General features: G+C 61.0%; 1 protein-coding gene across 1 annotated transcript in view; it reads left to right on the forward strand.

The window, feature by feature from the left end:
* TTC28 (tetratricopeptide repeat domain 28) overlaps nt 1-18,999 on the forward strand; it is a 499,891-nt gene that overhangs the window by 469,093 nt on the left and 11,799 nt on the right. The window contains exons 13-14 of the mRNA XM_041003608.1: nt 5,102-5,242; nt 13,010-13,151. Of these exons, the coding sequence (XP_040859542.1) occupies nt 5,102-5,242; nt 13,010-13,151 (283 nt within the window). The remainder of the gene's footprint in view (nt 1-5,101; nt 5,243-13,009; nt 13,152-18,999) is intronic.

Below are 18,999 nucleotides of genomic sequence, written 5' to 3' on the forward strand. Positions count from 1 at the left end.
GCACTTTGGGGGAGGACTTCTCTTCTTTACCCGTATACCGCCAAAGGACACATCAGCCTGCATCATGGAGGGGGTGTGTGTGTACACGGGTACCAGCCGAAGCATGCATTGTGGGGTGTGTATGTGTGTGGTGTGTGTGTACACGGGTACCAGCCGAAGCATGCATTGTGGGGTGTGTGTGCATGTGCAGGTTCCTGGCAGGTGAGTGTGTGTGTGTCTGTATAGATTGCTGCCAGGTAAATGTACCCACGTGCCATCAGCCCCACAGCATGTCTGTTCTTGCAGTAATTGTTGATGACAGTATGGATCAGCTCAAGGAAGTGGATCTCATTCCATCCAAATACGAGCATCTGCAGGGAGCCGAGTGGCTCACTTCTGATAAGACACCACAGCCCTGACGGGCCAGTCCACAGCGGGGGGGACGGGGTCATGCTCCTGGGCGTGGCCTTGGACTGGTGGGTCCCTGTGCCCAGTGCCCTCCAGTTGTGAAGTCTGCATGCAGAACTTAGATGCACTGGAGAACTTTCTCAAGGCAGGTTGCCTTTGGCCAGCCCTTACCCTCAATGGTGATTCCTGCAGCCTTGTCTCCCACTGTTGCCTGGCCTGCTGGCCTCGTGTCCCCTCGAAGTCTACATGATGCCAGGGCAGCTTGGGGCCTGGGCTGCAGGCACTGGCATCTCACAGGACTGCAAGGATACGTTGGTACCTACCCCTTTCTTCTCTGCCCGCAAAAATCTCCCCCTCCATTTGCTTAAACCACAGAGGAGGGTTTCTAGTAAGTTTCCAGGGTGAGGAGGTGCAGAAAGGAAAGCTCTGCCGGGCTGTCTGGTTCTCCGTGTGGCACCCCGGTTTGCAGCTGGAACGCCCTCTGCTGCCAGTCCCTGGATGGGAAGATGGCCACCGCTTCCCGGAGCTCTCCCAGGTCTGTGGAATCACTCGCACTTCTCCCACAGAATTCCATCTCAACCAGCCACCCACGGCCCACCGAGCTTAGGGAAGTCTTTTCCTCTGGTCCAATCAGCAGTGGGGGTCCCTGGGAGCCCCCCATTGTGACCCTGCACAGGAGGCGGGGGACCAGGCCCCTGGCTGTCGGGCACGCTAACTGATTGAGGGCAGTAGAAACAAACGTTGCGGGTGCTGTTGCTTCCTCGGGTTTCATGGTCGTAAAGAGAACCTTGTTTGGAAAGGAGGTGTGTTAAGCTGCCCTTGACCGTGTGTAGGAAGCAGCCTGGCCTCCCACCGGCCGCAGCCAGCTTTGGACTACTTCAGAGCAGAATTAACTAGGTATCAATGGAGCAGGAGTGCAGACGTGGGGGCAGGGAGGAAGGGGAAATGAGGGGGCATAAATAAAAGTGCACCTGTGGGGGCTTCGGCTGTGGCTGTCAGAGGGAAGATGGACAGCGTGCGGTCTCAGAGCTCGGGAGGCCGTGCCGGCACAGCAGATCCTCCCCGGAGCAGGGTGAGCTCGGGCCGGCTCCACGGACTTGATTCATGGACTGTTGCCGTCTCCACAGAGACGCCATGTGTGACCACTCTGGAGCCTGTATCTGGAGATGGCGTGATTGATGATTCCCCAAGCACGCAGGCCCCTGGCACAGAGAGAGGCTGGCAGGGCAGGTGGGCACCATGGCAAAGCTGCTCTTCCCCATGCCCCCCTCACACCAGGGAAGGTGTGTCCGGACGCTCGCCTTGGCCCTCGCTCACTGCTGTCCATGACCATGGTGATCTAAAACTCCAGCTTCCTCCCCTCCTCCGGTAGCACACGGAGTGGGCAGAATCTCCCAGGATGGACAGGTGCCTGGTCAGGATGCAGAGACAGGGCCCTCTGTGTCCCTTCAGGGCCCAGAAGTGGGAAGGGCCAGGCGAGGGGCACTGAGCTAGAATCCTTAGGCCCAGGACTGCCAGCAGGACCGAGGGTGCAGAGTGCTGGGCTGAGCTGAGTAGAATGGCAGGGAGAAAGGAGAGGCAAGGTGTTGGCATCCAGGGCCTGCCTTGCTGGGCAGTGCCGGGCGGTGCCGGGCGGCTGGTAGGGCAGCAGTGTGCTGCTTTCCGGCCCTCCTGCAAGGCCGCATGTTGGAATGTTCTCGAGGTTCTCTCTGTACCCTGTTCACCCCTTGGGAGCCTCATGTTCTCACATTCTCCCCTGCCCACCGCACGCTGGCTGCTCAGTTGGTCTCTACACACACGAGCACATGCCACCATGTAATTACCAGCAGGTCCATGTAGCACCTTCCGTGAGCCTCTCCAAGGGCTACTGCCATCTTCCTGCGGGGTAGTCTTGGCCTGAGGGGGCCTGTCCTGTCCTGGCTCCGTGGTGACTGTGTCCAAGGCGCAGTTGGGCCACTCATGGCCGGACGAGTGAGCAGGACCGAAGCTGCTCTTAAACCTCAGTGGCAGTGGTGATCTCACCGTCTAAGGTGACGTGCCATCCGTCCCACGGGAGTTTGTCGCCTCTTGAGTAACAAGCGCAATGAAGCATGGGGATGGGAGGTGGACGCGGCGACCTGTGGGACCAGGACCATGTGACCGTCCTTGCCCAGCCCTGCTGCCCTTGCCCACGAGGCCTGCTCAGTAAGCACGCCCGGGGACAGTGAGCTGACTGTCCCCAGGTGTGACGTGCTGCTTCCTTCCCCTCCCCTCCCCAGTCACTCAGCCCTGGGCACAGGACAGGGCCGCTGACGCTGTAACCAGGAGCTGAGCCTTGCTTTGTAAATGCGAGGTCCCCTTATCTGTGACCTCGGTGTTATAACACGCTGAAGGGTCAGGACGCAGGGAAAAGCCCCATTAAGCAGATGCGTGAGGGCTCAGCATGGTGGCTGCCAGCAGAAGGGGGGCTGTGAGATGACACTGGTGCCCGCCGATTCTGCTGCCCTTTCCTCTGACAAGCAGATCCCTCAGTCGCAGGCAGGAGGTCGCATTCAAGTGACAAATGTGTCCCTGGACAGAGCTGCTTGTTGAGTGATATTTACCAGGGTCTCTGCTGCAGAGGGCCCCTCAGCGCCCCCAGGGAGCCATTCGTGCCTGTTCAGCTGCTAGTCGGGCCGGTGGGACAGCAAGAGGAATAAGGCCTTGTTCCCTGCTCTACAGCCTGTGACTACATGGGCTCTGGTGATGTATTCAGATGCCAGAAGTTTCCCCGCCTTCTCCTGGGCTTGACCACTCCCTCCCCCACCAGTCACATACCAGAGTGTGCTGTGTTTGGGGCGAGGGCACCTGGCACCTGAGCTGGAGCCAGCCAGCATCCTCCACCTTGCCAGTGCTCCCAGCCCTGCCCGCCCCTGGGCTGCAGCTGCTTGCACCTGCTGTCTTGCGTTGTGGGCAGAAACAATTGCAGATGCTGGACGGGTCAGATCAGAGCTTTATAAAAGTCCTCAGCCCACAAGCAAGCATTGTGCCGTCTGTCCTTGATTCCTGCAGCAGTTCCCTGGGGCGTCCTGCTGTGTGCCAGGCACCCTGCTGTCTTAGGAGAGCTGTTTCCCAACCCCACAGGCTGGGAGGAACAGGAGCCTCCAGCTAGCGCCATAGTGGTTCCTGGGTGCTCAGCTGTGGGCTTCCAGAGAGACCACACACACACACACACACACACACACACTCTCTCTCTCTCTTTCTCTCTCTCTCCCCCTCTCTCTCTCCCACGTGCATTAAAACCCACTATAGGTTGTGTTTCTGCGTAGGTGGTTGTTTATGCAACAACAATAGAAAGCAGGCTGAAGGGTTCCCTGGATCTCAGTTGGCTGAGACCTAGGGGTGCCAGCCCTGAGAGCTCCAGTCTACATTCAGTCTGAAGGCAGGTGAGGCAGGGCAGGGCGTGGGTTCTCTCTCATGCCCCCTTTGTCTCTGTTCGGGCCTTTGGGAAGGGGCAGTGCCCCATGTGTCTTGGGGAAGGCAGTCTGTGGGTCCCTCACGCAATACTGCTCTCACCCAGAGACGTGTCCTCAGCCAGCCGGCACCCCGTGAGGGGTGAGAGACGTGTCTCCCTTCCCAGGAGGAAGTAGGCCACATTGTTTCTCACCCACTTCCTCCAGGGGCCTGGCACCCCCCACTTGTGCACACAAATGCCTAGTCCACGGGAAACACCAGAAGAAGCTGTCCTCTGGGTGCACGTCCCTGAGGTTGAGGGATCCGGGACCGCATGTGAAGTGGGCCTGGGAAAGAGGACATACATGTCACCATCACGGCCTTCTCTGCCCAGCACACAGGGCATGGCTCTTACAGCTGCTAAGCCTTCTGTCAGTTAATTGTGCTGATGAATCAGGGCCCTCCTTGGTGTCCCCGTTTATGTACAACCTACTGTGGGAAGTTCTGTTAAATTGCGCATCAGGGGAAATACAGAAGTGTTAACTGAGCCACAGTCGCATCCACATGCTGAGTTTGTGGATGGCCCCGTCCGTGGTCTTCCTTGGCCTGTGTGTCCAGCAACGACCTGCGCTGCTGGGTGGTGCGGCAGCAGGAGTGTCCTGGGTGAGGTGTCTCCTCTGAAACATGCCTGGCACAGTCTAGGCACCCAGCACACATGTCCCGGGTGAGGCGACTCCTCGGCACCCAGCACGCGTGTCCCAGGTGAGGTGACCTCTGGGCACCCAGCACGCGTGTCCCAGATGAGGCGACTCCTGGGCACCCAGCACGCGTGTCCCAGGTGAGGTGTCACCTGGGCACGGCCTGGACACCCAGCATGCGTGTCCCAGGTAGGGAGACTCCTGGGCACCCAGCATGCATGTCCTGGACATGGCCTGGACATTTAGTCCCTGGTTCTGGACTGGCTGGGAGGACTACCACACAGCCACACTCACCCCAGCTCTCCCTGGGAAGCCTGTCTGGCAGACCGCTCACCACCAAGTGGTCCCTGTTATGTGCTGTGCACCTGCTGGCCACAGCAAGTGCAGTATCCAATCAGACGCAGCCCCTGGCTATAGAGTTCACAGGCCACGAGTGACCAGCCAGTGTTCATCTTGGGTACTATGGGGAGAGGACCTGGGGTGGGGAGGACCCCTCAGAGGACCCCAGGCCTGGATGATCCTGGGAGCAGAACTGGCACAGAACTGACTGCTGTAGGCAAGTCCTTCCCTTCCCTGAATGGATCTTTGGGTACTTTTTCCTGCAGAGGCTGTGCCAGCAGTGAGACGGAGAGCGAGGCTGGGGACATCATGGAGCAGCAGCTAGAGGAAATGAACAGCAAGCTGAACTCGGTCACCGACCCCACAGGCTTCCTGCGCATGGTTCGTCGCAACAACCTCTTCAACAGGTACGTGGGAGCTCTTCCCTGGCCCGGCGTGGGGCAGGGAGCCACCAGCCAGGAGACCTAGAGGGTGGCTGTCTGCTGCCGCTTCTCACCTCAGAGCTGACCTGAGCATGTGGCCGTGGTCACCTGGTGGGGCGTGGGCAGGTCATTTGCAGGTCGAGTACCTGCTTGCGTCCTGGTCTGAACCTCAGGGAGGTCAGCGAGAGCGGAGTTGGCAGCGGCACAGATCAAAGGAGAAGCCGGGTCCAGGGCCGAGCTCGTCCAAACCCAGTGCCCTGGTCTGTGCGGGAGCTCGGTTCTCTCCCATGAGCTAACAGGCCTAAGCTGCCATGCCAGCAGCTTCCTACGTGCTTCTCTTAGGAAGCTGCCCCCAACAGGGGCAGGCAGCCATGGCTGAGGGGGACCTGTCTCACTGTCACTATGCTGGGCTGCTGGCCGCTCTGTGCCCCAGCAGAGGCTGTGTGCTGGACAGGAGGCTGCCCCTGCCAAGCTGGCCATTGTGTGCCCTCTGTCCGCTTCCTCTCATTGTGCCGGCAGGGTGACGAACCTGTGTTTGCTTTCCCAGGGTCCCACTGAGTGGGCAGAGAGCCGAGGGTGGGGCACATAGGGGCCAGCAGTGTGGCCAGCCTGAGCCCGCCAGCTGCTCACTCTGCTCCCCGCCCCCGCCTTCAGCAGTGGCCCTCGGGGCCTGCAGTTCCATGCAGGAGTGTGAGTGGGTATGAGGAGGCAGGAGACGAGCCTGGGCTGTCATCCCTGCTCTGGCAGTTTCTGTCTGGGGGCGGGAGGGGGGCTGTGGTCCTGCTGCGATGGCACGCCTGGTCAGAGGAGAGTGCAGAGAGCTCAGGACTTGGCTTTGGGACTCGCTTCCTCCGCCACTTGCTGGCCTCTGTTTTCCTTGTCTCTGAAATGGGGGCAAGCCTCCTAGCCTGCTGGGCTCTTTGCGTGTGGGAATATAAGAGCCCTGCTGCCCCGCAGGCCTGGGAGCCATGTTGTTCCCGGGGAAGTGGAGGTTGAGGGGAGCCGGGCTTTGCAAGGTGTGAGGTTGGTGTGGGTTGGGGTGGCGGCCTCACCCATCCCTCCTCTTCCTGTTTGGCCTTGTATACCAAAGTGGACCAGCCAGTGGGCTGGCCACAGGCACTCCGGCAGTGGGAACCGGCGCCCTGTACTCAGGCCAACTTAGGTGCTTCCGATCCCCTAGCTTATTGATGCTGTGAAATTTGGAGTGTAGAGTTGCTCGTTTGGGGAAGATTGTTTTGTTGTCCTGTGCAGCTCTGACCCAGCCACAGGAAGGACGCTGGTCCCGGGGGCCAGGGCCACTGCCCTCTCCTCTGGGAGTGGCCACCGGGAGGAGTCACGCTAGCCGATTCCCAGGTGGTCTCCTGTGAGACCAAGAGAGGGGCAGGGTGTGGGGTGGGCTACTCTGTGAAAGGGGAGTTGGGGTCTGGGCTGTGGGATGCCCCCCTCCCACAGAGCCACACATGTGGCTGCAATAGGGAACACGGAAGACCCACAACATAGGTGGCAATGAAAGTCAGAACAACCCTGTGGACACGGGCCCCAGGTGGTCCAGGATGGTGCCCTCTGAGGGCCAGGGCATCCTTGAGGGCTGGTTCTTTCTCTCAGTTTCCATCACACATGTGACCTGACCCCAAGTGCAGCCACACATACATGCACACACACATACACATGGGCACACACATGTGCACCTGTGCTGCCCTGCCAAGTGCCTGCCCTTCGGGGCCCACCAGGCCAGGGCAGGCTGGTTGGTCCCTAGGGTCATGTCTGCTCCTCATTCCTAAGGGGTGTGCCCACCCAGGGGGGCTGCCCACCCTGCACTCAAAATACAAACACATTTTCCACCACGGTGCATGGCAAACGGGAAAACAGTGACAGCACAGCACAGGCCCTGCAGACAAAAGCAGAACAAAGAGCCTTCTCGCTGGGGTGGCAAGAGGGAGACCCTGAAGCCCAGGGTCCCCTGACTCGCATCAGCCATGGCTGCCAAACTCCCAGATGAGCCTAGCTGCTCGCCCAGGAGCAAAGGGGCCAAGAAATCCATAAAATCACCGAGCTGGAGCGCCCTGCCGGGGGAGCCAGCCCTGTTCCAGTGCACGGGGTCCTGTGCACGCGGCTGCTCCCACACCACCTCCGTGTGCTCCAGGGACACGCTCGCTGCAAACCACGGCCACTCTCAGGAGTCCGTAGGGAAGCCATTTCTTGCTGCTGTGCTCGGCGACCAGCCACGCGTGTCTTAGCTCAGACCCCTGGCCATGGATGAGGCGGAGAGGCCCCAGATCCCACAGCGGGGATGGGGATGGCGTCAGCTCCAGCACCGGTTACAGGGGGTCCTCTGACCGCCCCCCCACGGCCTGTACACCCTGGGTGCCCTCACTGTTCTCTTGGGGATGGAGGCCAGTGCCCCTCCTCTTTCTCGGGCTCACCAGGAAGGCCACAGAGGACACACGGCGGTGCCAGCTGGCCCCGGCCTTAGGACTCGCATGGAAGCTGGAAGGACCCAGGCCACCTCCTGCCCCGAGCCTGACTCTGTGCTGCCAGCCGTGCCTCTTCCCACCCAGTCTGTAGTGCTGGGCCCAGCACCCACCTGGCCGGGGGCCTCACCAGTGTTGTTTAAATGCACCAACGCATGAATCCATAGCGTGGGGCTTAGAGGACCTGTGTCAGAGCTGCACAGGATGAAAAAAAAAAAAAAAAACTCCAAAATTCACAGGGTTGGTAAGCTAGGGGACCGGAAGCTGCAGGTTTGGCAAAGCCCCTGGCACTTCCTGGGAGAGCTGAATTCAGAGCAGGGCTGTCGCCCCTGTGTGTGTATGGTGCCCCCTGCCCGCTTCACTTCTCTGCAGGCCTCCTCATCCCTGGGTACCCGACCTCCCAACAGGTGCAACCATCGCCATTGTGCCCGATGCCAAATGGTCACTGTTCTTGGCATTGCTCCTAGGGGCAACCTCAGCACCTCACCTTGCCAGTGACAGGGATGGGCGTTGTTCTCACTGGCTGACAGCACCCACCAAGTCTGTCCTGTGACGTCCCTCCCAGCTGCCCAGCGGACTGCGGTCCTGCCCCTGCTTCCCCCCAGGGCAGCACACATCTGGCTGTGTCGCTCTCCCACTGGGGTCTCTCCATGGAGTTGAGCTGAGATGGCGGAGCTTGACCTTGGTCCTGCCGTCCTTCCGTTCCTCCCTTACTCTCTGCCCTAACCCGGAGGGCCCCTGCCCTGTCCTTGCCTGCTGCAGAACACAGGACTAGGGCACAAGAGGCAGCCCCCCCTACCCCCGCCAGGTACTTCATCTCTCACAAGTTCCCCCGGGGCTGAGTTACCCGCTCCCCACCACGCCTCTGAAATTCCCTGGCTCTTTGGATGTTGTATGGAAATCACTGTTTTTCGCCTGGCCCGTCAGCTGAGCCCAGGCCCCTCTCTCACTTCCCAGGTTGTGCAGTTGACCAGGGCCTCACCGGCCCCCTTAGGTCCCTGACGCGGTACCATCTGTGACGTGGGGGCAGGTGCTGTCTCACGTGGGGAAGGCAGGCAGGTAGAGCTGGAGACAGGCCTTCAGGGACTAACAGGGATGCTGGCAGCAGGGGGCGTCTTCCAGCCCTCTCAGGCTCTGTGGCCGCAGCTCCTGCCCAGGGCTGCCAGGGGAGGCAGGTACCACGACCCTATCCTGGCATGCCCAGAAGAGTCCGGGACCAAGAGGTGGGATGCCGCTTGCAGCTTCCCACCCCCGAGCCAGCAGGTGCCAGGTGTAGCTGGAAGAGCAGGGGTTCCCAGTCTGAGCAGCCCCCTCTCCTTGCTGCTCTCCCAAGCAGGGGGTGAGGGGACCCGGTGCTTGGTAATTAAGAAAGCGCCTGCAGCTTGGTGCATAAGCACTTCAAATCAAGTGTCTGACACTGCAGGCCTCCCACTAGAGGCCGCCTTTCATGCAGAGGGAAGTCGCGGGCTGGCATCAGAATCCTTTATTTAATTGAATTGAGGCATCTCCAGCTACCCAAATGTCACAGATTTGCCAATTAATTGTTCTAGTAGTTCCTTGCAGCTCAAGTGTAGCTCTCAGGCCAGCTCCCAGCCCCACAGCCTACCGTGCCCAGGGCTCCACAGGGGATCCGAGCACAGCCGGATCAGAGCCGAGGAAGCAGGCATGAGACGATGTGCCAGCCAACAGCTTCCCAGAGAGCAGGATCCAGGCGGTGTGCAGGGTTCTCCAGCAGGTGCAGTCCTGCGGGGCTGAGCCCCAGCTCAGGGAGGCTCAGGGCATGCCCAGCCGAGCAGGGAGGAGTGGGCCGGGGAAAGCAGCTGGGGTCTGTGCATGCCGATGGGGCTGGCTCATGCTGGAGGGACCACTCAGCCCACCTGCCTGCCAGCTCCCGGAATCTGCACTGGTTGTAGGCACACATGGGACAAGATTTTGGGGCCAGCTCTGGCCATCCCCTGAGTGCTCTGGCTTGAGAGAGGCACAGCTTCCTTCTCTGTCCCCACATCCGTGCCCTCCCCCTGCCGCCGTGGACTGCCGGCATAAGAATTTATCCAGGAGGTTAATACTCATCATCTAAGGCAGGCGCCCAGTGTCCAGGGCACAGCAGTGAATGGTGGCTGGGAAGGCGGCGGGCAGCGCCCCCTGCTGGAGCGCCAGGGCTACGCGGCTGAACTGACCCGAGCCAAGGCGTGGAGTCCCTCCCTGTACATGGTCCTGGGGCATGGAGAGGTGGTGCCAACTTCCTGGGAGATGACTGCATTTGAAAGGGCCCTGCCCCTGCCTGACACCACACAGCAGGTGCCGGCAGGGCTGGTCTAGACAGAGGAAATTTTCCACACTTCAGGAAAGACAGCCTTATCACAACCCTACATCGTGGAAGCAAGGAAAAGAGGGGATTGAGAGAGAGGCCTGCCCGGCCGTCCCATGGCCTGCTGGTGCCCTGGAGGCCCTTGGCCTCTGCAGACACCCGCTAGGGCTGGACCTGAGCAGCAGGCCACCCTGCAACTTCAAGTTCTCACGAGTTCTCACTCTGTGCGTCTTCTTCCCACCCCGGCTGTGGCTACAAGTGGGGCTGTGCAGGTGCCAGGCAGCCATGGCACCAACACCTGGGGGTAGAAACACCTCTGGCAGAACCCACCACAGTGCCAGGGAGGGCCATGTCCTGGCCGTGGGCTGGCCTCTGGGCTGCAAGCCAACACCTTCCCCAGGACCACACCTCCCAGAGTCCCGGGACAGTCAGTCACTCTTGGCCCAGATTTCCTGCTCCCAGCTCCGCTGCTGTCTCAGCAGAGTGAGGCACAGCACCTACCAGCAGCTGGAAGCCAGAGGTGGCCACTGCTGGGGCCAGCTGACGCCTGTCACTGTGGCCAGGTCACAGGACTGCTTTCAGCAGCAGCAGGTGGGAGGCAGGCCCAAGGGTAACTGCCTCACCTGCCCAGGCCATGGCTGGTGCCCGGCTCCAGAGCCGGTAGTCTAGGAGCTGCCAGTCAACACAGGGGCCTGGCGCAGGGGGCTGAGAGCCTGCCTCATGGAGGGGGGCATGGAGTGCCAGGGTCAGCAGGTGGAGATGGGACACGGGCTGACTTGAAGACCGGGACAAGGAAGGTGACGGTGGTGCTGTGAAGGCAGTGGCTCGGACGCAGAGCTGTCCGCTGGCCGCACAGGGCCCTTGCAGCATCTTGTTCTTGAGTCTGCACTGCCGGGGGATGCAGTGGATCCAGAAGGGGCTCCTCCAGATGCCTCCCTGGATGGGGCAGGTGCTGAGAACCGCTCCTTGTTTGCCAATCCAGGGGAGGGCAGTATGTGGTCTGAACACGGCGGCTTTGCAAGCCCAACCCTGAGGCCAGAGCAGGTTCACCAAATTGCCGGGCAGTGCAGGGAAGCAGAGGGCTTGCCCTCCCTCACTAAGCCACTTCCCTGTGCTGTGCCTGGCCTGTCTGCTGCTCCTTCTGCCGGTAGAGGGCTTCCCTGCCCAGCAGGCCGACCGGAAGCCCAGGTCACTAACAGGGACACTGTGTGTGTGCCTCTGTCAGAACCAGTCCCACTCGGTGGGCACTGGGGGGAGCAGAAGGGCTGAGTGATAGGTTAGCGATGCCACTGTGTGGGCCAGCACCCCTGGCCTGGGCTCCTGCCACCCGCCTAGGCCACCAGCCTGTGTCCCCTGTCCCTGTCCCCACGCAGCACCGGCAGGCAACACTCTCCTGCACAGGCACACAGTGGCCCAAGGCAGGGGCTGAGCTCAGCACGCTCCTCTCCCACATCTGCTGGAGCCTGACCCTGCTTTCCATGGCTCTGTTGCCAGTGGGGAGGCCCTCCTGGCCTGTGTCCCTTGTTCATCTGGGTGGGGTCAGACAGGCAGAGGTTCTGGTCTTGGCACCTTGGAGTAAGTACCTGCATCCGGATACACTGGGGCTCCCCACAGCCCCCCTGCACAGCAAGACCCAAAGGGGAGCTTGTGCTGCTGCCCCGGAGCTAGGAGCTTGGCTGAGGTGCCACAGGCTCAGGCAGAGGTATGGCATTCCCCAAGGACCCCCTGGCTAGGTTCTGTTGTGGGTATGGGAAGAAGGGTGTAGAGGGAAGGGTGCCATGTGGGCGGCAGGGCCCGTCCACCACCAAGGGCGGGCATGTGCAGTGACAAACAGGAAGGTGACAGCCGCCGCGTGCTGCCACAGCGTCCCTTCTGGAGAGCGAGCTGTTGATCTCCCCTTCAGGGGCAAGCTGCTCTTTGCAGTGTGTCCTCTGCAATTAAGTGGGACCCCGAGTGTCACTCCTGGGTAGGCGTGCTCCCCTGTCGCCTGTGATGACCCATTTCCTGAGTGAGCGGACGTGGGCAGGCTCCCTGCCTCCCAGGCATGTTGCCATGCTGTCACCAGAGTGAGCTCAGGGGCAGAGGGTACACGGAGCTCTAGGCTTGGGCATTGCCAGGACCCTGGCCAAGGTCTGCAGGGAGGAAGCTTGGGTTGCCAAAATGTCGTGGATTGGGGTGTGGCCCTGGGAAAGTAGCCTTTTGGTTTCCTCTTAAATAACACAGAGCTGCCATCACTGCCCTTGAGCCAAGCACACGCCACGCCCAGCAGGCCGTGGTTCTGGTGGAAGCCCCAGTCCCCGCCCCCACATACCAAGTTTACCTGGAGCTGAGAAACCTGCCCACCATCCAGACAGGGGCCTCAGCAGGTGGCCGGGCGAAGGTTCCTGCCTCCGTGGCTCTGCTCCCTGTCCCGGCAGCCTTGTCCATGCTGGGCCCCAGGACAGTGCCTGCAAGACAGTTGGGGCCTGGAGCCACGCTCCTAGTGAACGAGACTGAAGGTACCAGCTCCTGCCTTCACTCTGTGTTCGAGTGGGGAGCGTGAGCACGCCCATGGGGTGCCAAGAAAACCACAACTGGGAACAGCAGCTAAAATGCAGGATGGTATGCCGTGGCCACACGGACAAAGCTCTGGGGCCTCAGCTCGCAGCCCCAGGCCAGGCCTGCTGGCTCTTGGTCCCGTCTGTGGCTCCCGCATGCCATGGTAGCATTCCTGAGATCCCCACGCCTGCCTGCGCGCAGTGGCTCGATGCCGGCTGTGAATCAGTCTTGGGGGTGACACTGGGACGCCTGGACTGTAGACAGGCTCCACACACGTGTGCTGCCATGTGCAGCTGCTTCTCTGTGCTAGCAGACAGTGTCACGAGGGAGGGCAGAGGCCAGGTGGATGGCCCTGCAGGCACTGCTGTGCGGCGTGACCTGCCTTCTGCACAGCGGGGCAAGGCGATGGTGGGTGACCTGGCTCTCTCTCCGCAGGAGCTGCCAGAGCGTGACCAGCCTGTTCAGCACGGCATCGCCCACCAAGGATGGCACCTCATCTCTCCCTAGGAGACAGAGCTCGCTGGCCAAGCCCCCGCTGCGGGCCCTGTACGACCTGCTCATAGCGCCCATGGAAGGGGTAAGTCACATGCATCCCCCCTCCTCCTGAGGCAAACAGCGGGCTCATCCGGGATCGGAGCCTGTTGTGCAGCAGCTCAGGCAGCATGGCCAAGCACAGCTGAGCGAGAGCACCAGCCGGGCTGCTTGTGGCAGATATGGGTTCAAGTCTTAGCCCTGCTCCCTCCAAACCAGGTCACTGTGGGCCCTGTGACATCAGGCATGAAGTGAGGTGACGTGTCCTTCCCAGCTGCCTGGCTGTCTGAGAGGACCCCAGGAAAGGGCTTGTTGGTACCTGCCCACCCTGCTGGGCTGGATGCTCCCCCACTGTCCTAGACTCTCACCCGAGAGAGACGGGTGTTGTGTGGCGTGTCTGGCCTGGCCTGTACCCATCCCTCTGCAGCTCGACCTGGCTCACCGAGTGGGCTGGCAGTGCTGTGGGGTCTGGAAGCCCTTGCGCCTTTGCAGGATGGCCAGGGAGGCCAGGGGCATGGTGGGGCTGGTAGTAGGGAGATGTCTCACAGGTGGCAGGTGGCCAACCGCAGAGGGGGAGCATTCTCGGGACACAGCTTGACAGTGACTCCACTGTCCCCAGGAAATATTGCCACCTGTCCCTGCCCTGGCCGCCAGCTTGCTCTCCACTCTCCCGGTTTGTCCAGTGTTCAGAGCCCTTGGGGATGTGTGCCAGCTGCCTTGCCTACAGCGTGACCTTGGCCAAGCCACTGTTCCTCCATTGTCGGTTCCCTTGACTGGGTCTGGGTGACATGCAGAATTCATGAGAAGACCATGGTGGTGGCACGTGGGGCTGGCAGCTGCTCGTGCCCAGACACCCCCTCAGGCCCCAGCCACAGCACTGTCTTACCTGCTCAACTCCACCTTCACACACCTGGCACCCTGTCCAGTACCCCCTCACCCTGCGGGAGTCTGTGACGAGGCTGCGTGTGGCTCCCCGTGCAGGTGCGTGCCCTTGTTGCCCGGGCTACGGCACAAACCATCCAGTGTCACCAGGCCTTTCCCCTCCCACATGCTCACAGTGGGTGTTATCCAGGCAAGTGGGGAGCAGGAAGGGAGAGGCGGGGTGGGGGTCAGAGACCTGCAGGTCTCCCCTGGCCCAGCTCCAGCATCCTTCACACCGCCGCCGCTCCTGCGCGCTTCACCCACCTGTCCACCAGGGGGCACTCTCACACCCAGTGTCTGTGGTGCTGGACTTCGGGCTGGGCTCTTCCTGGGCCTCTTCACCGTGCTGCCCTCCCCCCGACACCTGTCTGTGGGCCAGCAAAGATTGTCCCTCACCTCCACGTAGCTGGCACCGCACTCAGAGCACGTGGCGCAGCGCAGGCCTAGCTCAGCATAGAAGCTGGAAGGCCCAGGGAAGGAGTCAGCCGCCTGGCAGGGGACATCTCCTGTCCCACCCACACTGAGCCAGGCCCTACGTGTTCCCACATGGGCTCGTGGTCAGCGGACAAGCCTGTGGGTACCCATGCCTGAGCGGCTGAGCCAGTCCTGGTGGGAACGAGGGGAAGCCCAGGTTTTAGGGGCAGGAGAGGAAGTGCTTTCTGCTCGAGGGATTTGACCCAGCCTTCCTCCCTCATATGTGACCCTGTGGCTAAGAGGACGCCCCATGCTTCTTCTGGGGCCACAGGCAGGGCGAGACTTATACACTGCGCCTTGGTAGAGCAGCTCAGTGGTCAGAATCATGCCTTCCTGCAGGGGGCTGGGAAAGGAGGAAACTCTGCCCCATGTCCGCCAGCTTCGCCCTGCCCAACTGCTGGCAGCCCTCGCCTCCACCAAGCCAGGGAGCCAGGGTGGGAGGCGGTGTGCTGAGCCCCACTCACCTGCCCCAGAAACGGGGGGGACAGCCTGATCCTGCTACATGGACACGCTCTCATGGCTCAAGTTCCGGCTGTGCCATGGGGTGAGAGCTTGTTCAAGCTTTGGAATCCATTAGCAGCAGGCGCTATGGCCGCTGACTCATGCCAGACCCCCGGCTGAAAAATTGGAGTCAATTCCTTCACTCAGTCCTGGCGTCCTGGCACCGGCTTAGGGCACAGTGTGCTCCATCTTCCACGTGGGTCTGTGGAGCTGTAGAAAAGCTGCTGGCCAGTGCCAGGCACACAGAGGGGAGCTGAGCGGCCAGAGCTGCAGGGAGAAGGGACACCGGGCTCAGCTGGAAAGTGGCAGCTCCGTGGCCGGGAGGTCCCACCTCTCACCTGTCCTGGCATAGGGCTGCACCTTGGCGCTGGCGGCTCACGGGCACACGCCTGTGTGGCTGCGGAGGCCACTAGAGGGCGACAGGACACCGTCCACCACCCAGCAGCTACTCAGTGTGCTGCCGGCTGCCAGCCAGCCCGGCTCCACATGCAAGCGGAAGGCCCAGATCGCGAATCGCTGACACGTCAAGCCTAAACCAATTAGCCTCTTCACATGGGGCACAGAATTATTTGAACAACTGCCTTTGTTTAGCTGCATGCCACGTCTGGGGGGCCAGGTCAGACAGGCAAGGGTGAGAGTGCGGTATGTTCCCGCAGGCCCGGCGTCTGATTTAATCTGGCTTCAGGGAAGCACAGGGCCGGGCCCCTTCCAGAAACCACCCTGTCCTCTGCTGTCAAGACGGGCGAGCACGTCCACTCCTCTCTGAGGAGGGCTGGCCACATCGCACGGGAGCCGTCAGCACGCATTAAGTCCAGGCTCGCTTGATGCCCAAAGGAGACAGTGTCACCAGAGAAACGCTGCTAGTGGCAATGTGTGGGTCCAGGCCACGGCTCCCTCGGCAGCTCAGCCTGGAGGGGGAATGCTCGCCGGGCTGGACCCCTGCTCCTGCAGGGAGCACAGGCCAACACCCGCCCCTCCCAGCACGCATAGCCAAGGCCCTCGGAGTTGTCAGTCCAGGCAGCAGGACCAGCAACAAAGGCTGGATGACCTGGAAGCCATCGCTCACCTCTGCTGTGACCCCAGGACTCCTGGGGACTGCCTTCTTGAGCTCTGGAGCTTGGGGGCTTCGTCCCAACTCCCTGTCCTGGAGCACGAGCAGAGGGGTGGCCCATTGGTGAGAAAGGCCAGGCTCTGGCAGGTCAGGACCATTGGTGGAGTTTTGTGAAATGCCCTGTGCGGCGTCAAGGAGCCGGACACCAAGAAGCTGCGCGCTCTGCAGCAGGTGCAACGCGACAGAGACCCCCTGTGTGCCTTTGTCTGTATAGACTGAGGGAAGTGGAGACAGCCAGGCTGTCCCGAGAAACACCAGCAGGGAGGGCGGCCAAGGTCCTGGAGCTGGCGGTCCCACCACCAGGCTGTCTGATTTCTGATGGAGACATCTGCAGTAATATTCCTGTGAGGGCAGGCATCACCCTAGGACAGCAAGCATTTGCACAACTGATTAGGAAGGGGACGGATGTGGGCAGTTGCTCACAAGCGCCTCGGTGACAGAAAGCAAGGGCAGGAGTGCCGGGACCACCATGCAGCTCCAAGGAGGGAAGGGGGTTCTCACCTGGGCTGTGGTGGCAGGTGGCGCTGACCAACCTCTGGCTGAAATCCCACCCACAGTCACTCAGCGCCACCTGGCAGGTCTGGGTGCACCTGCTGCTGTGAGCCGGTCAAGGGTGAGGGATGTGCGACCCCTTGGAGCTGCTTGGGTGTCAGGCTGGCCCTCTGGCTCCTGCTGGCCTGTGTCATGTTTCTCTAACATGCAGCCTGCCTCTCCCTGCCCTGCATGACTCAGGCAAAGCCACAGGCAGCTAGCTGTGTGGCTGCTCACAGGATACAGTTGAGCGGGTTGCATGTCTGGTGAGAACGTGGTGTGGGCCGTTCGGCAGGGTTGTTTCCAACAGCCCTGGGCAATGTTTGCTGAAACCACGCAGCTACCAGGACAAGACCAAGAGGAGCAGCTCTGCGTGTGTGCCCCTCCCTCCCTGTGTGTCAGGAGTCCCAGGGTGGATTGTGCAGCTTGCCGCAAGCCCTGTACCTCTGCAGACTTGTCATCAGGACCCCGAGGGGGGCTGTGACCTGGACAACCCGTGAGGTCTTCCGGGGGACTCCCTGGGACCTCCAGACACACACAGCATGTGACTGAGCGTACCATCAGTGCTTGTGTGTCCTGGCAGCTGACCTCTGTGCTTCAGGGGTGGGGGGTCAGCTAAGGACTGCTGGTCCCTGTGCGCATGTGTAGAAGGTGCCTGTCTCACTTGGGAATCCAGTTAAACCCCCATGCATCTCTGACATCCCCACAGGCTGCTGGCAGAACTACAGGCCAGGGCCTTGGCTGCAGGATCCCCACTCTGCCACCAGTGGCAGGTGGCAGCGTGTGAGGATGGGGGTGAGCAGGCACCAGCTAGTCCTGCCTCCCCCTGGACCCAGGGCCAGGTGTTACACACACTGTGTCCCAGCCTGTGAGGTGTGAAAACTTGGTGCTGCCTAGCCCTTCCAGGTGGCTCCCACCACGTGTCACCATGGCTGCCCAGGCAAAGGCCTCTTCCAGGCCTTGCTACCCAGAATGTGTGGTCCTTTGCTGGCCTGCAGGGTGGGGCTCCTGTCCTGGACTCAGTAGGAGACAGAATTCACCCAGCAGCCCAATCAGGGCTGGAGGAAGGGGTGCCGGGAGATAGGGAGACTGTGTGGCCCTTGAAGGCTGAGGAGTGAGGGGAGCTGGAGAAGGTGCACCCTGAGGGCTTGCCTGTCTGCCGCCGGCTCAGGCCGGAGCTGCTGCATAGTTGGATGTGAGTGGCCACCGTGTGGCAGGAGTGCCTCCGAGTGTGCGGGGTCCTGGGGCCCTGGTTTCTGGCTGCAGGGTCACCAGGCCCAGACTGCGAGGGGCTGGCCTTTGCAGCCCCTTCCTCCCAGGCACCCTGTACTGGCAGCCCTGGGTGCACCTGACTCGAGAGATGGCTGAAGGAGTGCAGCCAGTCCCAGAGGCAGCACTGACCCGACAGCTGTCCCCCGCTGCTGCCCGCAATGCAGCACACAGTGCTCGGTCTGCTGGGACACAAGCAAATCCGGTGTCCTGGACTTTTTAAAATTGGAAATGCAGATTTACAGAGAAGGATAGAAAAAGATCTTCCATCCGCTGGTTCACTCCACAAGTGGCCCCAATGGCTAGAGCCAAGCCAATTCAAAGCCAGGAGCCAGGAACCTCCTCTGGGTCTCTCATGCGGGTACAGGGTCCCAAGGCTTTGGGCCGTCCTCAACTGCTTTCCCAGGCTGCAAGCAGGGAGCTGGGAAGTGGAGCTGCTGGGACGTGAACTGGTGTGGGTAGGGGAAGGATCTTAGCCACTGAGCCATCGTATCGGGCCTGGCTTTCTTGTCTTATTCTCTCCAAAGCAAGTTCTCACTTCTAGAAACTTCAGGTTCTAGAACATCTGTGTCTCAGATGGGACTGGCAGGGTCTCTGTTAGGTACTGGCAGACCCTGGCAGCCTTCCAGTGCCCTCTGCTCAGCTGACAACCGGGTGCTGCTTGGTGACCTGGGGAGTGTGTGCAAACACCACTTTTCTCCTTTTCCTTTTTTTTTTTTAAACAGATTTACTTATTAGGGCCACTATTGTGGCTTAGTGGGCAAAGGTGCCACGTTGGACAACCAGGTGCTGGTTTGCGTCCCAGCTGCTCCACTTCCCATCCAGCCCCCTGCTCATGATCTGGAAAAGCAGTGGAGGACAGCCCCCGAACTCTATGCCCCTGCCACACACGTGGGAAACTCGGAAGCAGCTCCTGGCTTCGGCAGGCTCAGCTCTGGCAGCTGTGGCCATCTGGGAAGTGAACCAGCAGATGGGGACTCTCCCCCTAACTCCCTGCCCTTCAGTGCCTGGCCTTGGATCTGGGTAGGCATTTTGTTTCTGTGGCACTACTGGAGAGCGAGGAGCCTTCCAAAAGTTTGTGGAAAAT

The sequence above is a fragment of the Ochotona curzoniae genome, unplaced genomic scaffold, assembly GCF_017591425.1.
Source record: "Ochotona curzoniae isolate NIBS_2020 unplaced genomic scaffold, NIBS_Ocur_1.0 scaffold_274, whole genome shotgun sequence".
Lineage (NCBI taxonomy): Eukaryota > Metazoa > Chordata > Mammalia > Lagomorpha > Ochotonidae > Ochotona > Ochotona curzoniae.